The 20,746-nt window shown below is 41.4% G+C and overlaps 1 protein-coding gene across 2 annotated transcripts; it reads left to right on the top strand.

Annotated features, from left to right (window-relative positions):
• The first annotated feature begins 401 nt into the window (after nt 1-401).
• BPIFC (BPI fold containing family C) lies at nt 402-19,790 on the top strand. 2 transcript variants are annotated; one of them, XM_071549836.1, is made up of 17 exons: nt 408-421; nt 1,914-2,072; nt 5,310-5,437; nt 5,814-5,925; nt 6,052-6,180; nt 6,950-7,105; nt 7,882-7,945; nt 8,795-8,855; nt 9,785-9,876; nt 11,736-11,909; nt 12,605-12,658; nt 13,950-14,120; nt 14,644-14,711; nt 15,976-16,018; nt 16,820-16,883; nt 17,661-17,737; nt 19,450-19,790. In XM_071549836.1, exons 3-17 carry the CDS (start codon nt 5,332-5,334, stop codon nt 19,489-19,491), a joined length of 1,413 nt encoding a protein of 470 aa, XP_071405937.1. In that variant the 5' UTR covers nt 408-421; nt 1,914-2,072; nt 5,310-5,331; the 3' UTR covers nt 19,492-19,790. The 2 variants fall into 2 exon arrangements, with proteins under 2 accessions (XP_071405938.1, XP_071405937.1); XM_071549837.1 differs by lacking the exon at nt 1,914-2,072 and having other exon boundaries at nt 402-421.
• The last annotated feature ends 956 nt before the right edge of the window (nt 19,791-20,746 follow it).

Here is a 20,746-nt window from a genome sequence, read left to right as displayed (position 1 = left end):
TTATTAATTTAAGGAACAAATTCTTGCATTAATCAATTTCTCTCCATTAATGTGAGCAAAATTTTGTGTATGGAGCGAGACTTTATTCTTTGTAAAAATTTCACAATTTGTCCCTTTGTAACTGGATACCAAGAGTGGGAAGAGATTTATAAAATCCAGTGAATTGCCATATAATTATAGAATCATATAATCTAGTCCAGACACTGGCTCAAAACAGGATTAATTATATGAGGTTATTGAGCACTGTGTCCAGTCGAGTCTTGAACCCCATCAAGATGGATGTTACACAATCTCTCTGGGCAATCTGTTCCACTATTTAACTCCCATCAAAGTAAATATTTTCTTTCCTAATATGTAATCAGCATTTCCCATGTTTCAGCTTGTCTTGTGGCCTTTTGTACTTTCACCATACACTTCTAAGGTAAGACTGGCTCTGTTTTCTCTGTAGTCTCTGATCAAAAAGTTGCAGGCAACAAAATGGCCTTTCAAGCCCTCTTTTCTCCAAACTGACCAGGCCTAATCTCTCACAGTCTCCTTGTACTTCAGGTTCTCAAGCCCCCTTGGTGGCACCTGCTGCTGCAGGCCAGAGGACAAGCTCTGATATTAAAAGCAACCTTTTCTGTGTCTTTTGTCACTAGTCCCCCATCTGACTGAGAAATAAGCCCACCTTCTTCTTCTGCTATCAATGTACTTATGGAAACCTTTCCTGTTGTAATTCAGCTCCAGCTGAACTTCGGCCTTCCTGACTTTATTCCAATATGTGCAAACAAGATCTTTGTGTTCCTTCCAAGTAGCTGGTCTCAGTTTCCATCTTCTGTACACTTCCTTTTTGTGTTTGAGTTCACTCAGGAGCTCCATGTACATCCATGATGGCTTTCTGCCACAGTTGCTCACTGTCTGAACATTGTAATGGACTGTTCTTATGCTCTGAGGCGGCTGCCCTTGAAGATTAGCCAGCTCCTTTGGGCCTCTGCTCTGCAGGGCAATTTCCCACAGATCCTGCCAAGCAGGTCCGTGTAATCTTCTCATCTGAAGTCCATGCTTGTAATTCTGTTCTTTGTCTTGCTGCTCCTCTGGGTCTGAAACTTCACAGTCTCATGCTCACTGCATCACAGGCAGTCCTTGGCCTCTCTATCATCCAGCAGTTGTTCCTTGTTTATGAGTAGCTGCAGCTCTTTGAGGGTATCAATCTCCAAATAATTCCATACCTCTACTATTTATAAAATGGAACTGAAAGCTTTATTTTGTCTTATGTCAGTGTCATCAGAGACACTCAACCAGGATATATTAAAAGTGTATGTAAAGGAAAACTAGTCTACAAATGTCACTCTACAGAAAGTTCAGTTCCAGCTTGGGACAGAAAGGTGACTTGTGTAGTTTTAGCTGAATCATTTTCCTTATCTAGCTGGCTGATACGGTTTTTCACTAAAAAAAGCACCCTGAAACCAAATAGCAGTAAATCATACCATTCCAATTCATAGTATTCTGTGGTAGGTGAAGAGTGACTAGAAAGAGAATGGAAGAAGAATTCAAAAGAAATTAAGATTTTTAATTGGTTTAATGTCCCTCATTGATATCAGGAACTTTGTTCTGCCTATTTGGAGGACATTTCATGAGATACAGGGGAAAAAGAAAACTAAAGCCCTGGTGTCTATGTTTTCTCTTCCAGTGGGACACATGCTCCAGGACTGACTAACAAGTACCATGGCTCAGTGGACCTTTTCAGGCCAGAGTCATGGCTTAGCACAACACTGTCCCTTAAGCTCTAATCCTCTGGCTGTTCACAAAGTGATGTAGTAATTTCTCTGAGGACTAAAGTGGATGTTGCATAAACCAAGAGTTCCCCTGTATCATCCTATGTTTGCCTACAGGTCACTGCCATTTTTGATCTGGTGGTGTTTCCTGGTTGACAGAACAATGGAAATGATTGATGTTCACCGATATGCTGCAGAATAGAGCACATGAAGAAAGAGGAGAATTGGGGAGCAAAGGAAAGGGACCACTGGAGCACTGAGTCAGAAGCAGTGACAGAAAGCCTGCAAAGCCAGTGATCTGCAGAGATGCAGCAACAAGTTTGTAGTATTGCCATACTGATAACCTCATTTTGTTTCTTGTTTATTGAGTAAAAAGGATCGAAATCTATATCCCCTTTAGCATACAGATCAAAGAAAATGCTTGGTGGCTCAACTGAAATAAAACGCTCCTTTTAGAGGCTCTTTGTAAGACCTTGAAAGGTGAAAAGTCTGGATGTAGAAGTTATTTATAGCGTATTTGAATGTGCTATCTGAATGTGTCTGTAAGCAGACAGTTGGCTTTTATTGCTTTATTTGTAGAAAGAAATGATGGAACTGTTCTGGAAACCTTAGTGTGTCTTTGTTAACTTTTGCTGAAAGTCTTATCTAAACTGGGTGGTACTCTGTTAGAAGAACCATAACATGTTAAAAGGATATGTTGAGGATAAGCTGACATAGTTTTCAGACAATTCAGTTCTTTGTACATCTTGGATGGAAACAATGGAACTTTTCCCTTGCTTTATAGGAACTGCAGAACTTGTGCCAAAAAAACTTACAGAGGTTTATGTAACTGAGGGTGGGAATTATATTAATAATTAGTTGCCAGAGATATAACTAATGAAATTTTTATGCATGTGACTCCCTGTAGTGAATGTTAAATCCATGTAAAGTATGAGTATTTGACTGACAAGTGTCTCCACCTTTTCTATTCATGGATTGCACAATGGAAGTGACGCAGATTGTCCAGCAAAGTGCTTCATGCCTGAGGGAATTTGCTTGGTACATGCAAGTTAATTGATTAAATCACCTTCTTGACAAGCCAAGGAGTATTGGTTAGCTGAAGTACTCATTAACTGGATAAGTAAGCACAAGAAAGAGAAAATACTGAGTACAAGGACTTGATACTGTATTTGCACCATATATATACACTGTAGCATCTGTGTGTGTGTGTGTGTGTGTGTGTGTGTGTGTGTGTGTGTGTGTATACCTATGCTATAACATGAATACTGTATGCTTTATGGTTTTCCGTATTCTGAGCAATTTCAGACAGATGGGCCTTGTTTTCCATCTGTTCTTCACAGTGATGGCACATAAATTTATTTCTTTCACAATGCAAACCTGGCTGTGAGTATGTGTCCTGTGGAATTCTCACTGGGGTTTCCTCTCAGGTCCATCTGAAAAGCCAGTGCTGAAAGAGTGGGCCACAAAGGCAGTATGTCACCCTGCACCCAGTGCCTGGGCACCCCCACCCAACAGTTCACATTGCCTCCTGCTTATCCCTAAGTGAAATTTGATAGATTTAACCTAGGACACCCAAAATAGTTTGGGATTCGACTATCAGAGAGGCCACTCCCTGTGTGATACTGCTGAAGGTGGGAGCAATTGACTCTCTTCGAGCTCACAGCTCTTTCCTTTAAAAGACCGGGTCGTGGCAGCAGAGGGTTTTCCCTGCATCGCCCTCAGCCCTGTGGTCTGATACAGTAAGAGTCTTCTCTTCAGTCTTCAGAGAAGAGGTATGGAAACAAATATGTTGTGATTACTCTTCATTGAGGAACGGCTTTGTTGGGAAGAGAGAGGTAGCTAAATCAGGTTAAATGTTAAACTTTTATGATTTTGAAACTATGCCTATGCGAAAGACACATTTCCTTCCAGTATTTTGTTTTTGCTCTGTAGATGAAGTGTGTTTCTTTCAACTCTCAAAAAAAGTCAGTAAAATTTAAAAGAAAATGTTAGTCATACTAAAAAGCAAAGGTGTTTTGTGGGATTGCTTGACTCTTACAAAAATTTAAATCAATGGTATAATTTTGCAGCTTGCTTAAATTGCTATCATAACTGAAAATATTTTAGAGGTTTGAGGTTATTGCTTCTGGTAGTGAAATAGCTAGTGAAAGACACAGCAATATCAAAACAATTTTTCAGGTATTAGGAAGGAAGCAATTTTCTGCTTATAGGTGGTTTCATCCCAGCTATGCAACAGCTAAAGACATGGAGTAACTAAAGACACATTTTATATAGAAGTATATTCTATATTTTGTATAGAAGTAATGCTAGAAAAGATACTCTAATGTACTTTCAGCTGTCCATAATGCAGTTTATTAGCTGGAAATGAGGAAATCCATAATAATGTGACCTGTTTGCCATTCACATTGTCAACCCCAGATGTCAGACAACTCCATAGAAAGCTGCTTCCAGCTTTGGGGATAAAAACAAAACCATTATCTGATTTTGTCCATTTTTGTTTTCAAATTCTCCATCAGGGTGGCTTCTCCTACTCTTCTTGGGAGACCTTGCTGGCAGCACCAGCTCCTGAATTTCAGACTACATGCAGTCTGTGATCCATATAGATAGCTCTGTCTCAGTTTTAATCCAGTCACAGAAGCCCCTGGGATGAGCATTTTCTTCTTTCATTCACCACCCCTGTGGTGAATCCTGTAGAGCCACCAAGAACTCCTGTGTGACATGAGAAGGTAGGGAGAGCCAAGAGATCATCCACCGAGTACAGGGGAAATAGTGGGACATGAACACAGTTTAGCTAGTTAACCACAATCAGTGGTGCCACCCACATGGGGTTTTTTCCCCACAAGACACTAAAAAGGATGCCTGTAATAACCCTATCATGCACAAAAATAATAGGAATCGGAAAAGCAAAACTAAACATCCTTTGGACTATGAAGTTTGCAGAGAGAGTTTCTGGATAAAACTTCATGCATTTATTAACATGTGGGCTAGGGAATATGAAAACACTGTCTGCTAGCACAAAATCATTTTCTTTTGCTGACTGACAGGAGGGAACATAAGGGACTTCTCCAAATTGTGACTAAGATCTTAATAAGTAGTTCCAAAAGTGGGGGTATCTGTGTCTGTAAATAAGTGAGCTTATCAGATTTTCCAAAGTGCTAGGATGCAGTGATGTCTGGTGAATCACCAGGAGGCACTGAGAGCTCCACATATTTTTGGGGAAAATAGGCAACTTATTTCACTAGCTAGAGGTGGGAGGGGAAATTACAGCCTAAAAATTCAATGCCACATCCCTTTCAACAAGGTTTGTCTGAATGGATGCACCCTAAGTGCTTTCCCCAGTCTCTATGAACAATGAATAGGGTGACTTTTCTCCTCTACCCCATGAAACTCTGCTTCTGTATCAATCTGTGCAAAATGGGTCCTCTCTTCCATGGTTGCTGAGCTTTCCACTTTCTCCCTTCTATAAGGAAAGCTGGTGTCCAGGGGGAAGGGGAAGGGAGTATAACCACCAAGTGACATAGCATGAACTTCTGCTATGATTATATTTATTAACAGGTCCTGAAAAAAACCAAGGAAGATGGTGAATATTTGCTGTTCTCTCCTTCTCTTAAGTTTGCTCAGCGGGCAACTCAGTGGCAACCCTGGACTCAAAGTGAGGATCACCCAGAAGGGGTTGGAGTATGGTATGTGTGATGTTTTCAGGAGCTGCTTGTGGTATTGCACTGAATCCTGATATGACCTACATAGGACAGTGAAGGCAGTGGGAGGAAATGACCCAATCACAGGCTACAAAGGAAAGTTTAAGAGCAGAACAGAGCAAAGTCAGTAAGCTGCTTGACAGCATTGTACATAATATCGAGGTTCATCTGCCTTCAGATATTGAATCGGTTCAGCTCTTGCCATGACTGGGAGTGGGATTGGAAATAGCACGACTGGGTGTCACATGAGATATGTTCTTGCTGACTCTGTTGTCCATCCCATCTCCTAAGCCAGAAACACCTAACTGTAAACTCCCAGGCAGTATCAAAGGCAACTGAACTGATCATTGTTTTCCTGTAGCCAAGGAGGTTGGGCTGGAAATCCTGAAGCAGAATATGGAAAAGGAGCATTTCCCTGATTTGACCGGCCATGAGAAATTTGGGCTTGGTAATGTTAAATACAACATCTCTGGGTAAGTATTCTCTCTGGGGGTAATTCATGTCTGACTGATGTTTGGATCTTGTTTTGTGTTTATTCTGACTCATGAAATACAAACTTTTCCTTTTGTATTCTCTCCCTTATTTGTCTCATGCTCTAGAATACATGTCACTGCTGTTGAATTACCCAGTGCTTCCCTCTCCCTCCTACCTGGGTCTGGGATAAAACTGGTGATTGGAAATGCTTCTCTAACCATCAACATGAACTGGAACATAAGGACCTGGATGTTGTACGTACAGTTTAATGTGTCCTGGGATTTTTTCTTCATGGAGAATGTCAAGAGGACAATGCAGAGTTTAGTTTTTCTTGTGACCACTTCATGGCAAAGGTGCTCTTTATCAGCTGGCAGCAGTAACCCAGAAGCACAAACTGGTTCTTCTGAACAGGTCTGCTGGTGGGAGGCAGCCCCCGCCCCCTTAGACATGGGCACTGATGAAGAGCCCACAGCTGTGAATAGTACAGGACTGCTGCTCTAGTTGAATACTGTCCTTATGCAGCCTGCCAGATAATGACACATTTAGAAAAATTGTTATGTGGTGGATAACAGTCCAGTAAAATAAAACCTCCCAGTGCAGTAACACTGTTAGAAACCTTCTGCTATGCCTCCAAGAGATACAGTTCAAAAGCTGAAGGAAAATGGATGAGCACATGGCAGCATCCATACCTTCCTAGTCCTGGGCTGTTTCAGAGGGAAGAAATCCCTCTTCCCTTCTCCACAATTCACATTACCTGTATTGCTAAACTGAAGTACAGTTCTGATCTGCACTTCTGCTGACAGGGACAGCAGGGCTGGTTGCTTCCAAGGGAAGGGGACCCAGGAGCTGAGGGTGTTGGCACAGTAGGAGGGACAGTGCCCTCACTGGCAAGTACCCAAGGCAGGCAAAGAAGAGCAGGTCAGTGGCAATGACCAGGAACAGCCACCGATCCAGACTGCCAGGCAACTCCATAATGAAGAGGTGGGGTTTTTTAACTTTTTAATTTATTTTTACTTTATGCAGCAGAGACAGTGGAAGAAGCACAGTGCACATTTCAAAGGTGTTTGTCACTGCAATCTTTTCAACATCCCTGGATAATCCAGGTCCTACGTCAATATCCCTTACTAGCTGCCGGACAACTTCTGGTGACATAGATATCAAGTTGAATGGAAAAAGTGGGTAAGTGGAAGAGATGGGTATAAACTCTGGGAGAAAATAACTGTCAATGACTAGTGCAGAGACAACTTCACAAAACAGGGCACACAGAATTGCTATTAGGCATCTATAGACACCACAGGTGAGAACTGGAGCCCTAACAGAGGGCCAAAAATGGCCAACACTGATGTTTGTCCTTGTGTTTGCGCACAGTAGAAGATAAAGACAGAATCAAACAATTCCTTGTGGTTCTTCAGTATCCACTTCTTTCAAACTTCTGCTCTAATCTTCAACTCTAGGTAGAAGGTTACATGCTTGTACTATGCTTCACAATGCTTGTACTATGCCTCCTAGTCACAATGCTGTCAAAATTGAACAGAACCAGACTGCTGTTTGTTAAGCCTCTGAATACAACCCAATCAACTGTGTTTTTTCTTGTACTTCTCTCACTGTCTGAATACTACTCTTGTCACATGGGTTTGTTTTGTTTGTTTGTTTTAACTTGCATTGGAAGTTCCTAGTGCAGAGACTACTTATTTATTCTGTGTTTGCACACATATGATGGTGGTACTATGAAGAATTCCTTTTTCATAAAGATGAAGTAACCCTGGCTAATTGCCAAGATGCTGAAATTACCTACTTTTAAATAGTGGCTGTCTGATAGCTTTTACATTTCAGAAAGCTTCGTGTACTAGAATATCACACTCAGAGGCCATTAAATTTGTGTTCTACAGAGATATCTGATTACTTGTAATGACTGTGTTATTTGACCCATGAATTGCTTTCTTCCTTCCCTCTAGCTTCCTGCATAACTTCTTTATCAAGTATCTGAAGAAACCTATTCGCAGGAGCTTGGTCACTAATGTAAGCCTTTCACATTGTGCAGGGGAGGGGTGTAAGGAGGATGACATTCACAAGTCAGTGCTGTGAACTTGTCAAAGGAAGAACTAGAAAAATAATTCTGTAATATAGACCTATTCTGGTGTAATCAGCACCAGCAGCATTCCGCCAGCTGGAAATGCTTCTAGACAAAGTTCATGGCCAAGATATACTGACTAGTCCACCACTAGGTTCAACCAAGGCAGCAGTAGGGCCAGCAAATGTAGTTCTTTTCCCATTTCAATGCAGAACAAGTCTCTGCCTGTGTACCTACAGGCATCACAGAGTATGGATAATTTTTATACTTGGTAGATAAAACATATACTGGTTTATGCATAGAGAAATTATAGTACATCAACTGATAATATGATATATTTAAACTTCATTGTATTAAATGAGTAGTTTGGATGACAATCTGCCCAGGGCCACTGAGAGGAGATGGAGCTTGAGATGCCTGTGATTCTGTTCCAGGACAGGGATTTATGGTTGGACTCGATGATCCCAACCTAAATGATTCCGTGATGCTGAGATCTCTCCTGTGAGACCAATGTGAAATCTGTCTCCTTGTGCTATTTAAGGCTGTGGTTTTGTCACCCCCACCAGGCTGCCTCTGGCAACTTCCCTCTTTTTGCAGCACTGACATAGGATATGCTTACATTGCACCAAGCAGAAATCTTGGGGATCCAGTTAGCTGAAGAAAAGCCAGATCAGGTGTTTTGATAAACAAATGCTGCAGTGTGTGTCACATAGAAGAAAAATCTGCTAGCACACAGATAAGAGGTGCCTACCTGTCTACACTAATCAGGCTGTAACTTGAGTGTGCTTTTATTACAGTCATGTCCCAACATCAGGGCTGGGATCCAGTTGATAGATGATGACCTCCAATCACTGAATGGTGAGTCACTAGTGATGCCATTTCCTTCTGCTTTCTCTCTCCTAATCAGTGAAACTCTGCAGCTCCCTTAACAGCAGTTGGTCAGCAATGCCTCCAGAAGCAATATTGGGCCCTCTGCTCTATCTGCTCCCTTGCCTACAGAACCAGTTAAAGAAAGGCAGGGCTACGAGGGCAAGAAATTTATATTTCTGAGAGCCGGTACTTGGTAGTGATTCTCAACTTGCAAATGTGGCAGTGTGAACTTCCGTTGTTAGAAATGCTACTTAGAGGCCACACAGTACTGACACTATGGCAGTTTTCCCTTCCCCCTCATGCTCTGAGTCCTCCTGCACACATAGCACTTTAAAAGCTGAAGCCTGATCTCCTAGCCTGCCTGATAATTTAAGTTTTACTTGCCTATATATCAGACTTGTGAAAGGCAAAATTAAAAAGCTCCTTCACAAAAAAGCTTCTCACTTGAACCATTTTGGGGTAGATTTGCAGGCATTTAAAACACCCAAAGTGTTGGTCAGGTACCATGTGCAAAACACAAGTATATAAGCAGGTCAGGCATCCTCCTTTCTTGGAAAGTATTTGCGAGTTAGTGGCACTTTGGATGCTCTGAGAACTGCTTGGCAAGAAATCTCAACATCTACATATGCCCTGAAGCACTGATGGCCACTTTCTTTTCTTGGTTAGACCACACTTTCTTTTCCACAGTAAGAAAACAACAGACAAACTAAAGAACATGCTTTACAGAAGGTGCCAGTAGAAACATCAAGCCTTAGGTCAGAATGTGTGTTAGGAGGCCTCCAGTTGTGTTTTCTCCTACTCTCTGGAACAACTGGTGGTCTTCTCCTTCAGAAATTGACTTAGTTTTAAGTATACATGAAATTCTTTCTGTGTTTTTTGCAATATTCTGTATCTTGCCTTATCTACCTCCCTTACAGTTGTCATGCCAATTGATGATTTGGCTGAAGTAGACTACTCCTTAAATAGTTTGCCAGCAGTATTCCAACCATTCATTGACCTGGACTTAAAGGTAATTTCCTATAGCGCTATTTGCCAAGATTGCTGTGGGGTTTATTACTGTATGATCCACTTTCTATGCTGCCCATGATTGCTGCTCTGAACATAAAGGCTCAGTATCTGCAAAGACAGACATTTCAAAGCGTTATTGCATTGCTATTGTGATAACTTGTAACAATCCTGTTGTAAAAATTATTTAAAAGCCACACCTTTTATTTTAATTGCTGTTGTGTTGGTTTAGAAAATAGTATAAAAGTTGAATAAGCAAGTTAGAAGAAAAGACAGGGAAAGGGAAGGAAAGAAAAAATATTCAACATCATCTTTCTCTCGCTGTTGATAAATGTCAAGGACTTTTTTGTTCAGTCAGTTAGGGAAATATTTCTACACATTGCACTAACTAGATGTGTCTGCTCTCAGATGAGAGAGGATAAGAAAGCATGAGACTATAGATGCAAGAATTCAGTCTCTGGCTTTTTGAATGGGAAGACAGAAGACCCTTGAAAATACATGGAGTCCAAGGAGTGCTGCTGAGTCTGAAGACCTGTAATTTTCCTTCAAATTAAGCAAAAAGTCGCCTTATGTACTGAAACTAAAATCTGACCGGTTCCTAATTCTAAAATTACTTCATTGTCATTCTGTGTAAGGTGATTTCATTGAGGGTAGTTATCAGCACAGTATCTGAGACCCTTAATTAAGTTTAAGCTGCCTTGTGTTAGGTGCTCTACAAAGGAAGAATGAAAAGACAGTCTTGTTACAATTATTTTTTAATTAAGTATTAAAAAAGCCAACATGGAAAAAAGAGGTGGAAACACAAAAGAACAAGAAGTTAATATCTGTCTGTATGGTAGTCACTAGTCTCGGCACATCAGCTCTGCAGCTGCTGTCATTCTGAGTATTGCAGCAACTAGATTCTAAGCAGGGACTTGAGCAGAGTGAAGAGATAATGTCATGGCTGTTTACAAGAGCTATTCTCCCACATAAGTGACATGGGGAAATACACAAAGCAAGTGACTGGTAAATCCAGCAAGTGAGGATTGAATGGGGAGGTCACTAGCTGTGATTCAGCACTTCCTAAGTGCTTTGATAGTCCTTAAAAGGCAACTGGAAATTTAGATCTGAATGAGAAAGTAAAGACATCCAGAATACATTTGAGATGAAACAGAAATGGAGGACTAATAAAAGGAATATAAAAAACTTTAACCTGTAAGTGGCTGCATCACTTTAAATCAGTTTTACCTTTTGTTTAATCTGGATGCATTTGGAAGTATTAGATCTGCAAGTCCTGACTAACATCACAGAAGACAACACAGGCATTTTAGCTTTCTCTGAAATAACTTTTCTTTCTCTCATAAGCCTTCTTTTGTCTGCACAACTTACCAGCTTGCTTCTGGGTAGAGTAAGGTACTGATTTTGACCACAAAAGACCTCTGGTTTTAGACATCCATTTTGTAATTGAGACCATTGGATAACTCTGAGTAGCAGTTCTCAGATTTAACTTCCTGGAGATGGAAATAGGAGAAAATAAGGCTTCTCAAAAAGGAGGACTGCTAGTCATGCTCTTCATGAAATATATAGACCCTTAATTGAGAGGGTTTCTGTTCTGAGGTGGCAGACTGTCTTCAGTAGGTGATCAGTATCTCAAGAGATGGATCTTTGGTGTCATCTGTGAAGGTGTTCAAATGCTGGAACTTGCCTTCACCACTTGCTTGAAAGCACCAAGCCTTCAGGGTGTACTGCAAAGCCTGTGTACTCAGTTGTACACCAAATGAACAGCCTGGGCAAAGTATAGGAAAGTAGCATTCCTTGTCTGCAATCATGTTAAAGTTATATTTTTACTCTCTTTTTTTTTTTATCTCTGGCAATAACTTTCAGGGCATAGTCTTCCCAGCTGGAATCGATACTGGTTCTCCCTTTGTGGCAGCTCCCTTCACTATCCCAGACCAAAGTGACTCCATGCTCTACCTTGCCTTCTCTGAGTATTTTTTTCAGACATCCTCATTTGCTTACTACACTGCAGGGGCCTTCAACATGACCATTGCAGAGGAGGTGAGTGGGACACAGAGGAATGGGGTCAGAGTGGCTCAGGTAGAGCTTTGACCTGCCAGATGTCAATGTGCAGCCATATAAAGTTGTTATTTAGTCTGCAGAGTCCTGAAACAGCAGGTCATAAATAGGAGGATATTGTTATTCTCCTTTATGTTCTTCTCTATATAGATGCCTCAGGCCACAGCCAGGTGTGCCAGATTCCGCTGAGCAAAGTACCAAATACTGGCAACTTTGTTACAAAAAATAAGGGGTTTGTAGACCTGAGGCATAGACTTCTCTGACATGGAGAAAGGAACAACTCAGTAATTTTGAAACCTCAGTGGCTGTTTTCTGTGGGATGTTTGTAGAATGAAAATATTACAGGGTCCATGGGAGGAAAGCATATTTCAAAGTACAGTAGCTGTGTGTGGAGGCTGCTTGACTTGGCTAACCTGACTGCAGGAGGTTCAGTAAGTCCCAAAACCTGTAGATTGCAGCCCAGATTATAATATTAGGCCTTTACTTTTCCAGGAATTATTTTCACATGCATTATTGGGAATCAGCTTTAAGTATACCAAGTCTCTTAGGAATATTTCTGAGAGGTACAAAATCAAAGATTTATTGAAATGACAGTAGTAATGCAATTAGAGAAAAGCTAACCATAAAGGTCAAATCTGGCAACTCATTTTTTTCTCTCTTTTATTTTTTTACTCCAGACTTGCAGCTATTTTAATATAAGCACAGAGATATTTGGCAGTATTATCCCTGAGGTGAGTACAATTAGTTCCACAAAGTCTTAGAGAACCACCCAGTGTGGGTGTCAAGACACCTCACTCACTACTGGTGTATCCCAAAGGCTGCTAGGGCCAGCAGGGCTCCTGCACTAGAGAAGCTGGCACATCTATGTGTCATAACACCAGAGCAGATGGGCCTTGTCACTTCCCATCCCCATGATGAATTTAATGACAGGCACTGTTACCAAACATAATCTTGGCCCATAACCTTGCACATCAATCTTTATTCTGGGCACCATGCCCAAGCCACAGCTGTTCCCACCTAAAACCATCTCTATGCAAGAAAAAGCTTCAAATCATGAGTCCTGCTCTGAGAGACTTCTGAGAGGGCCTCAGCTCAGAAAGAATACCTTCCTCCTGCCCAAATCTGCATAATTGTCTTTGCTTCACTGTTAGCCTGTGACTGACTAGCAGAAGGACCTGGGAAGGGACCACATGCAGGAACTCAAGCTAACAGATGGACAGGAAACACTACATCCTATGGAACAGACAAGGCAGATGCACAGGATTTCCATTTATTTTGTGTGGAGAAGATGAATATAACAGGACAGAGAATATGAGCATGCATGGCTTCCACCAGCCTTCTCAGACAGAATGAGAAACCAAAAATGAGCATAAGAACCCCTAGGCTAGAAATGCTGATGTTGCATGAAATCAAACTAATGGTTCAAAGAACTTCACATTCTTGTTTGCTTCCCAGATGTTATTAAGTTCCTTCCTCAGAAACATAAAATTCTCCAAGAGTAGTCATCATATGATCTTGTCCATTAAATACCATGAGCATTGATGCTAATATTCCACCCACGCTGTTCTGAATAAAGAACTTGGTGAGCCTGCTCACTCTTCAGGCAATGAACAGAGTGAGGCTTCTCTGTGGACAGTCAAGAGGAGGAACCTCTCTTGTGAGATGGATGAACTTCAAAGTGAATGAGCTCTTTTATTGTATAACTTTCAGTGTCATATTTGTGGTCCATTTCTCTCTTCTGTTCACAAATCAGTATTTAATTTCTCTCAAAGTGATATAAAAAATTTGTATTCCTCAAGTGGAAGGAACTTCCCATTGCATTCCTGTGTAGCCAAGGTTAATTTATCACCACAGAAAACCTCTATTTCCTACTTGCCTGAATGAATCTTGTGTTAGCAGCTATCCTTAACCTCATCTTAAGGAACTACTTCAAAATGATTGCTTCAAGAATGAGAAATTGCAGTATTCTGTCCTACAAAAAGAGTTTTTCTGTCTTTTTTTTTTGTCCTGGAATCTCTACAGGTAGCCAAATATTCAGTGACACCCTACCCAGTAATGTTGAACCTAATGGCTACTGAAATACCTGTCATCAGCTTAGAGCAGGATTCCTTCACAGTAGAGATTCAGGGCTCCATGGAGGTGTTGGCTGTTCTGCCAGACTCAACCACCCAGTTGCTGTTCACAATGAACACAGTAAGTACAATGAACAAGGTGACATTCAACTCAGCATTAAATATGTTTGCTCCTTCCTTCTGTTAAAACTTGGAAATAAGGAAAATGCCAAATTTCTAGTACTTAAACATGTAAATTCCCCATAGTCCCAGGTGGTGCCTGTGTGGCCTCACTTAACCTATAGAGCATTTCTGTGGCAAAGAACACTTTCCTATTGATGGACAAAAATCCAAACATATAGTGCCTCTGATTAATGAAAGTTTTGTTCTCTGGAATGACAGTTCTGCAGATATGAGTCATGCCTCTTGGCAACTTGTTCGTGACTTTGATTAGGGAAATCTCATTACCCACATTTCAGCTCTTGTCAGTGGCATTTAGACAAACAGACATTTACTGTGTGCAGTCTTGCAACGAGAAAGTTGCATTTACGTAAAACAGCCTCCATACGTAAGTGGGAAGATGGAATTTATGTATTTGGGACTAATTCACGGCAAGGGTCCTGGGGTTTTTATGTTTGGTAACCCATGGTTTCTTTATTCTGCAGACAGCCAACAGCAGCATTTCTCTGAATATATTTGATCAGAAATTGATGGGCTCGCTATGCTTGAACAGGTAATTCAACCTGGGATGGAAAGGATTTCCAGGCCTTTGGAAAACAGTGTTAGCAATCCCAACATTAGCAGTTTAGGCATATGATCAGATGAGTATGTTTCCCTGGTAAATTCATCTGCATCAGATTCTCTAATTCTGGCTGCACAGTTTAGAGGAGGCAGGAAGCCTCTCTGTGACAATTGCCATGTCCCCAGGGGACTGCCTACCAGCTGTGGATTACTACAGGGCAGTGGTCTTACTGGATGTCTCTGCTCTTTGCATCTACTCTCCCCTCTGAGCCAGATGAATTAAGTGTGTAGGGCAGTTATGATGACCATGAGTCATCTCAAAGTTTCCCTCATCACTTTCCAGCTGGAAAATTTCACTGTTTTATGGACCACTTGTGCCACTAAAGAACTTCAGAACAGTCCAGGACACAGTAAAGAAATTGGGCCCCTGCAGGTCCCTCTATGCCAATATTCGTATAGCAGAGATTCACCAAATGAAGTCCTGCAGCTTCCAAGGGTCAGAAAGCTGGAGACCAGAGGCTTGGACATCTAGACATCTAGCAGGTCACACTTCATAGAGAGAAGCTCTGTATACCAGGACCTCACAGCTGGGAATTGGGACCCTGATTTCATAAAAGTCCCTTGGGAAGACAGTTATAGGATTAAGAATATGCAGAGTTCATCAGGGCAGAGAGATGTTAGGAATTTATAGAGGACAGTGCTGTTAGCAATTTTTGCAGCAAATTCCAAAGAGAAAAATCTAGATTGTGCTGAGAGCTGGGGTGCCAGTGCTGTGGAAACGCTGAAATCTTGTGTTGGATATGAGAGTAATATGTGGAATAAATATTTCAATTCGGAAACAGAGATATTTAGCAACAAAGCCATCAGTAGCAGTACCATAGGATGAAGAGATTTTTTTACTTCCTACCGTGGTAAGACTCACATCATGCAGATATTATTGCAAAATATCTGACAGCCTGCAAATCCTTGGTTAAAACAATTGTCAGTGGGATTTTCAAAACACAGCACAGAGGGAGAAGAACACTCACATCTGGCTACAGCCTTTCTAGCACAGTCTTTAGCATGGATGCTCAGCAATGCTTTAAGAAAACCAAGTCTTTCTCTATGCAGCAGTGTGCATTAAGTGAAATTGCTTCAAAAATCTCTTTACAGGCGCTTCTTAAGGCCTGGAGCTCTACAGCAATGACTGCACATGAATAGATTAGCTGTGTTTATCCTTTCTTAGTGACTCATCTTGTTTCACTTCTTTCCCTCAGGCTCCAGTTCTCCCTAGCCCACTCCAATGTTGGCTTTTTTGAGGTAAGTGGATAGTTGAAGCATATAGGAAATGCAAACCAGGAATATCAGTGATTCCGAGGCTAAAGAGTAAGGAGTTACATTTTATATGTATTTCTAAATAATTTAGCTTCATTCCCAGATGGTTCTTTTCCTGTCTTCTGGCAGCCACCTCTCTGCTGTGGACTTTAAAGTATATGCTGGGACAAGTTAATGCTCTGCAAATGAGACATTCTGTAGTTCCCCGAACTGCAGTAAACAGAGATCTCTCGAATCATCACGGTGAAACACAGAGCGGTAATCTAAACTGTAGCAGCAGCGGAGGGTGCCATCTAATGGTCACATGGATGACTGAGGCACAGGCACTCCATGTGCTGCAGGGGTGCTCATCACAGATGCTCGGAATTACAGTAGGGAGGGGGAGCCAAGACAGATGCCTGAAATAGTGCAGTTGTAACCTTGCCTCCGCAGAGAGTCATTGCATTCTCAGTATAATCTATCAGTTCCGGGTAGCTGAGGAGAAAGGATTAAAACTGTTCTGGTCCTGCTTTGCTATTGGTGATACATTATCTCAAATAAAGGAAATAGATTGCTTTAAATGAAAATGTTGGCTAAACATGTTGAAATCTCTTTGCATTTTGCATCTCACTTCCTTTGCATCATTCCAAAGCCTTAAGATCCAAAGTTCACTTGAGCTTATGAGTCTTTGAGTCCAAAAGAGCTGAAAGTTGAATATGAGCCTACTAACTCCACCCAGGATTAGGGCACGATAGTTCTTCCACTATCAGGAAGTGATTGCTAACTCAGTTTTCTTGTCTGTGGCAGGTCTCTCTTCTGGAGAACATCCTGTCTTACATTTTACAGACTGAAGTAATTCCATCAGCTAATGGTAAGGCTGTATTTCGAAGCAGCAGCTAAAGAGTCTCCAGCAGAGTGGGTGATTCTAGGAACTCTTACTGACTTTCTGCTTAAATTTCGAGTTCCCATTACAGTGGGAAATGACCATCAGTCAGTAAACAGTGGAAGGGTGGGTGAGACTGATCTGCAGGGGTGTAAGTGCGCCCTCTCACGGGCACTATTCTGCATAAAGAGCAAACATTACTTGGGAACTCGTAATTCATCTGCCTTCACCTCAGTCCATGTGGCCCTGATGCATCAGGGAGAAACACAACTCTCTCGTCGGCACAGCAGCTTGAGGCCACCATGTGTGAAATGTATTCCTCTTTATTAGACCAGGACAGAGATTTTGCTTCTCATAAATCTTATTTAAGGCCCTGGAGGGGTCCATAGCTTTGTGCCAGCCCTCTGTACTGGGACAAACATCACCTTCCTTAGTTAATGGAGACAAACGGGAACAGGTTCTAATGATGTTAGAGCTGTATTAATGATCCCTCAGGGATTGTTAGGGACAAGTCACTGAGTATGTAATGTGTTGAACATGAAATGCCTTGGTTTGTGTGCAACACACTGCCAGGAGAGAAACATCTGTAATTCTTTCCCCCCATTGCTAAATGAACATCCTATCTACCTCCCAGGGTTGCTTGTAGAGACTAAGAGATTAGTTTTTGTAAAAGATCTAGAAGTCTCTTGATAAACAGTGTTTTTGAAGGGCAGGTGTTTATTATCTTTCTAATGCATACCTAAATCATTGCTTATCTCTTTTAAGCTAAACTGTCAAAAGGATTACCTCTTCCCAATCTGGCCAATGTTACCTTAACGAGACCTCACATTACAATTGTACAGGTGAGATTTTGACCCTTATGAAAGATCTTCCTTTATGAAAGGTTATCCCTCTGTTTTTTTCTCTGTGTGGTTTTTTTGTTTGGTTGGTTTTGGGAGTTTTTGTTTCTTTTTTTCGTCTAGGCATTTATTCACCTTTTGCTGTAGCAGAGAAATTTGCTGCATTTGAGCTATTTAAGTGGTAAAAAACCCTGGGTTAAAATGAGATCTGGAATAATGGTGACATTCTATTAGAAACAAATTTATCTTTGAGAGGAAAAGTTAGAACTGAATATTATAACCATGGAGTGATCGAATGCACAACTTGTTCAGCCTTGCAAGCTGCAATTCAGTGTACAAACAGGTTTAATAAAGTTCAAGTTTGGCCAATCACATCCAATTAGAGTCACCACTATCCACACAGTTCTGTTGAATAGGTGAAATAAGAGAGGGAGGTGAGTTCGATTTTGTGCACATAGGATAACTGAACTTTGGTAATAATTGGTGAAAATGACTAAGGCTTCTAGCCTAGTTAGTGAGCTCTTAGAAAATATTTTTTTGCCTTCTGGTTATCCTTCTCCAAATCTAGCCCTTAGTTTGAGCATACAGAATGTTGCTAGACAAGCAGCCAGTACAAGGGCATTGCTGGCAATTTAATGCCCAGAAAATGGGTAAAGTTGTTACATTTCTCCACTTGTTTACCAACTTCTTGAAGTTATTTTCAGCTTTGCAGAGTGAGTCTTAAATCCTTGTTTGTAGTTAAGCACAAAACACAACTCAGGAAAGGAAAGGCAAAGGTTGTTTTTAATTTTTTTTTTCATCCCACATACCTGGTAGCAGCCAGCAATGCAGTTGCCTACAAAACATAACTGCTTGGAGACTGCTCTCAATGGCACTTGTTGCCAACAGTCCTAAGGGCTAATTATGAATGAAGGATATTAGTAGTTCTATGGTATCTATTCACCCCTTTACTTTCTCTAACCAGCCTCCTCATCAGTAGCTAGGAATGTGAGAGGACATAGGAGAATTGCTATGCTCTACCAGTGTGAATGGGATTCCTATTTAAGAGCTAGTTCTAGATGCTTCCACTTCCAATCCCAGTCTATTTGCTCCAGTGAATAAGAAGAAGGACAATTCTTCCCACTTTTCATCAACAAATAGGCTGAATGGGTCTTTGAGCAACCTGCTCTAGTGAAAGGTATCACTGCTAATGGCATGGGGGTTGGAACCAGATGATCTTTAAGGTCCTTTCCAACCCAGTCTGATTATTATTCTATGATTGTGATGAGCTGCTCTCTGCAGGTTAATTGCTCTGTAAGCACCAGCAATGGAGGAAGCTTTAAGGATAAGTTTAGATTAAATGGCTAATTCTTAAACAACTCATATTAGGTTAAAAATAATCCCACCGTGTGACAGTTGTCTAGTTGCCTCCAGGCTCAGAGGAACTTCCCTGGGGAGATTGTATGATCTTTAGAGGTCCCTTCTGTTGCTAGCACGGGGCAAAGGGATAGCAGCAAGGGAAAGACAGGGCCCTTTTGCAAACTTAAAAGGACAGAGTTTAGTAAAACTTGTGACTTTCAAGGCTCAGCTGTTCTCAGTAGATTTTCTGACCTTAAACACCAAGATTGATTGGTGTTTTTTTTAATTTCAAATCTAACAAATGAACAAAAAACCAAACAAAATAACACTTTCATTTTTAATTCATAGCATGTCAGTGACTGTTCTTCTCCCCACAGGGATACATATTGATTTCAACTGATGTCCACTACAAACGTTAAAGGACAAGAGAGACCATTTGTTAAGCATGAACTTCAAATCAAATCAATAATGTGACTCTGAAGACTAAACACTGTCCACTTCTGCTGAAATGCATAACTTTAGCTCTGATGAACTTCCTGGGGACACCAGGAAGCAAAAAAAGCTGATGGAATGGTTAACTGGTATAATGGTAGTAACAAGCACAGCCAAGGGAGAACATGTGACACATGCTTGACATAATTAATTCTGGTGTTTAACTGATGCAAAAATGCTTTTAAGATTAATGACTCTTGAAATACAGTTTTGTCTATACATTTCCAGAAAAGTGCTGCAGTCTCTTAAAAGGAAAAGTACATTGTCAAAATGCTGATAGGGCAGATATGGCTGGTAATCTGTTTTTATGGTAATGATCTTAAACACATCCCTTCTGTTCACAATGCTGTGAGCCCTCTCCAGAACCACGGAATTGGCAGACTGAGAACTGTCCCAGTTACAACAGGAACTAAAATCTTAGCAGTTACTTAACGTAAATCTTAAGATGCAGAAGCAGTTCAGGAAGAGAGACAAAGTGGCACTACTACTGCCTTAGATAGTCCCTCTCTCACTGTGACTCTTCAAATCCTTGTTCCTGTCATGTGCCCACTTCAGCACTGCATAGCCAGGTTAGATGCATTTAACTCCTCCAATGTTTCTGGGTAAGTCCTGAAAGTCTAATTCTCCACTATCTTTGTCAGTATTTCTCTGAATTGAAATAGTTACAGATACTTTTTTTTCTTACTTCATTTTGGTATGTTATCCTACCCCCTCTATTTTTCCTCCTTTTTTTCCAATACTTGGTTAGTGTCAAATCTGGACACAGCTCTGCAGAGGGACACATCTGCCCTGCAATGCTGAGGTGCCTGTGCTTTGGCCAGACCCGGATGGGATGCTGTCCCTGGTCTTCCAAACCAGCATCGCCAAGGATGACACAAAGGCAGGGGTGCCACATCCATCCCTTGCGGATCTGCTGTTTTTGTGAGCCCTAAACCACCCATGCCCAAAGCCCCATCCCCCTGCCATGGTACCCAGCCCCCAGCCCGGAGGAACAGAGCCCTTTTCAGGCCAAGACTGAGCAGCAATCAGCCCTTTCCCTTATGCTGGGAAACAGGACCGATGCTGGGGCGCTGGCGGCTCTGCCCGACGGTGCTGAGCAAACTCATCGCACCTGCGGCACAGCCGTACCCAAACAACACACGGGCCTAAACTCTGCCCGGGGGCACCGCAGGAACAGACATG

This window comes from Pithys albifrons, chromosome 3 (assembly GCF_047495875.1).
Source record: "Pithys albifrons albifrons isolate INPA30051 chromosome 3, PitAlb_v1, whole genome shotgun sequence".
NCBI lineage: Eukaryota > Metazoa > Chordata > Aves > Passeriformes > Thamnophilidae > Pithys > Pithys albifrons.
Note: the sequence above shows the minus strand (reverse complement) of the source record. Positions and strands in the feature narration are given on the sequence as shown.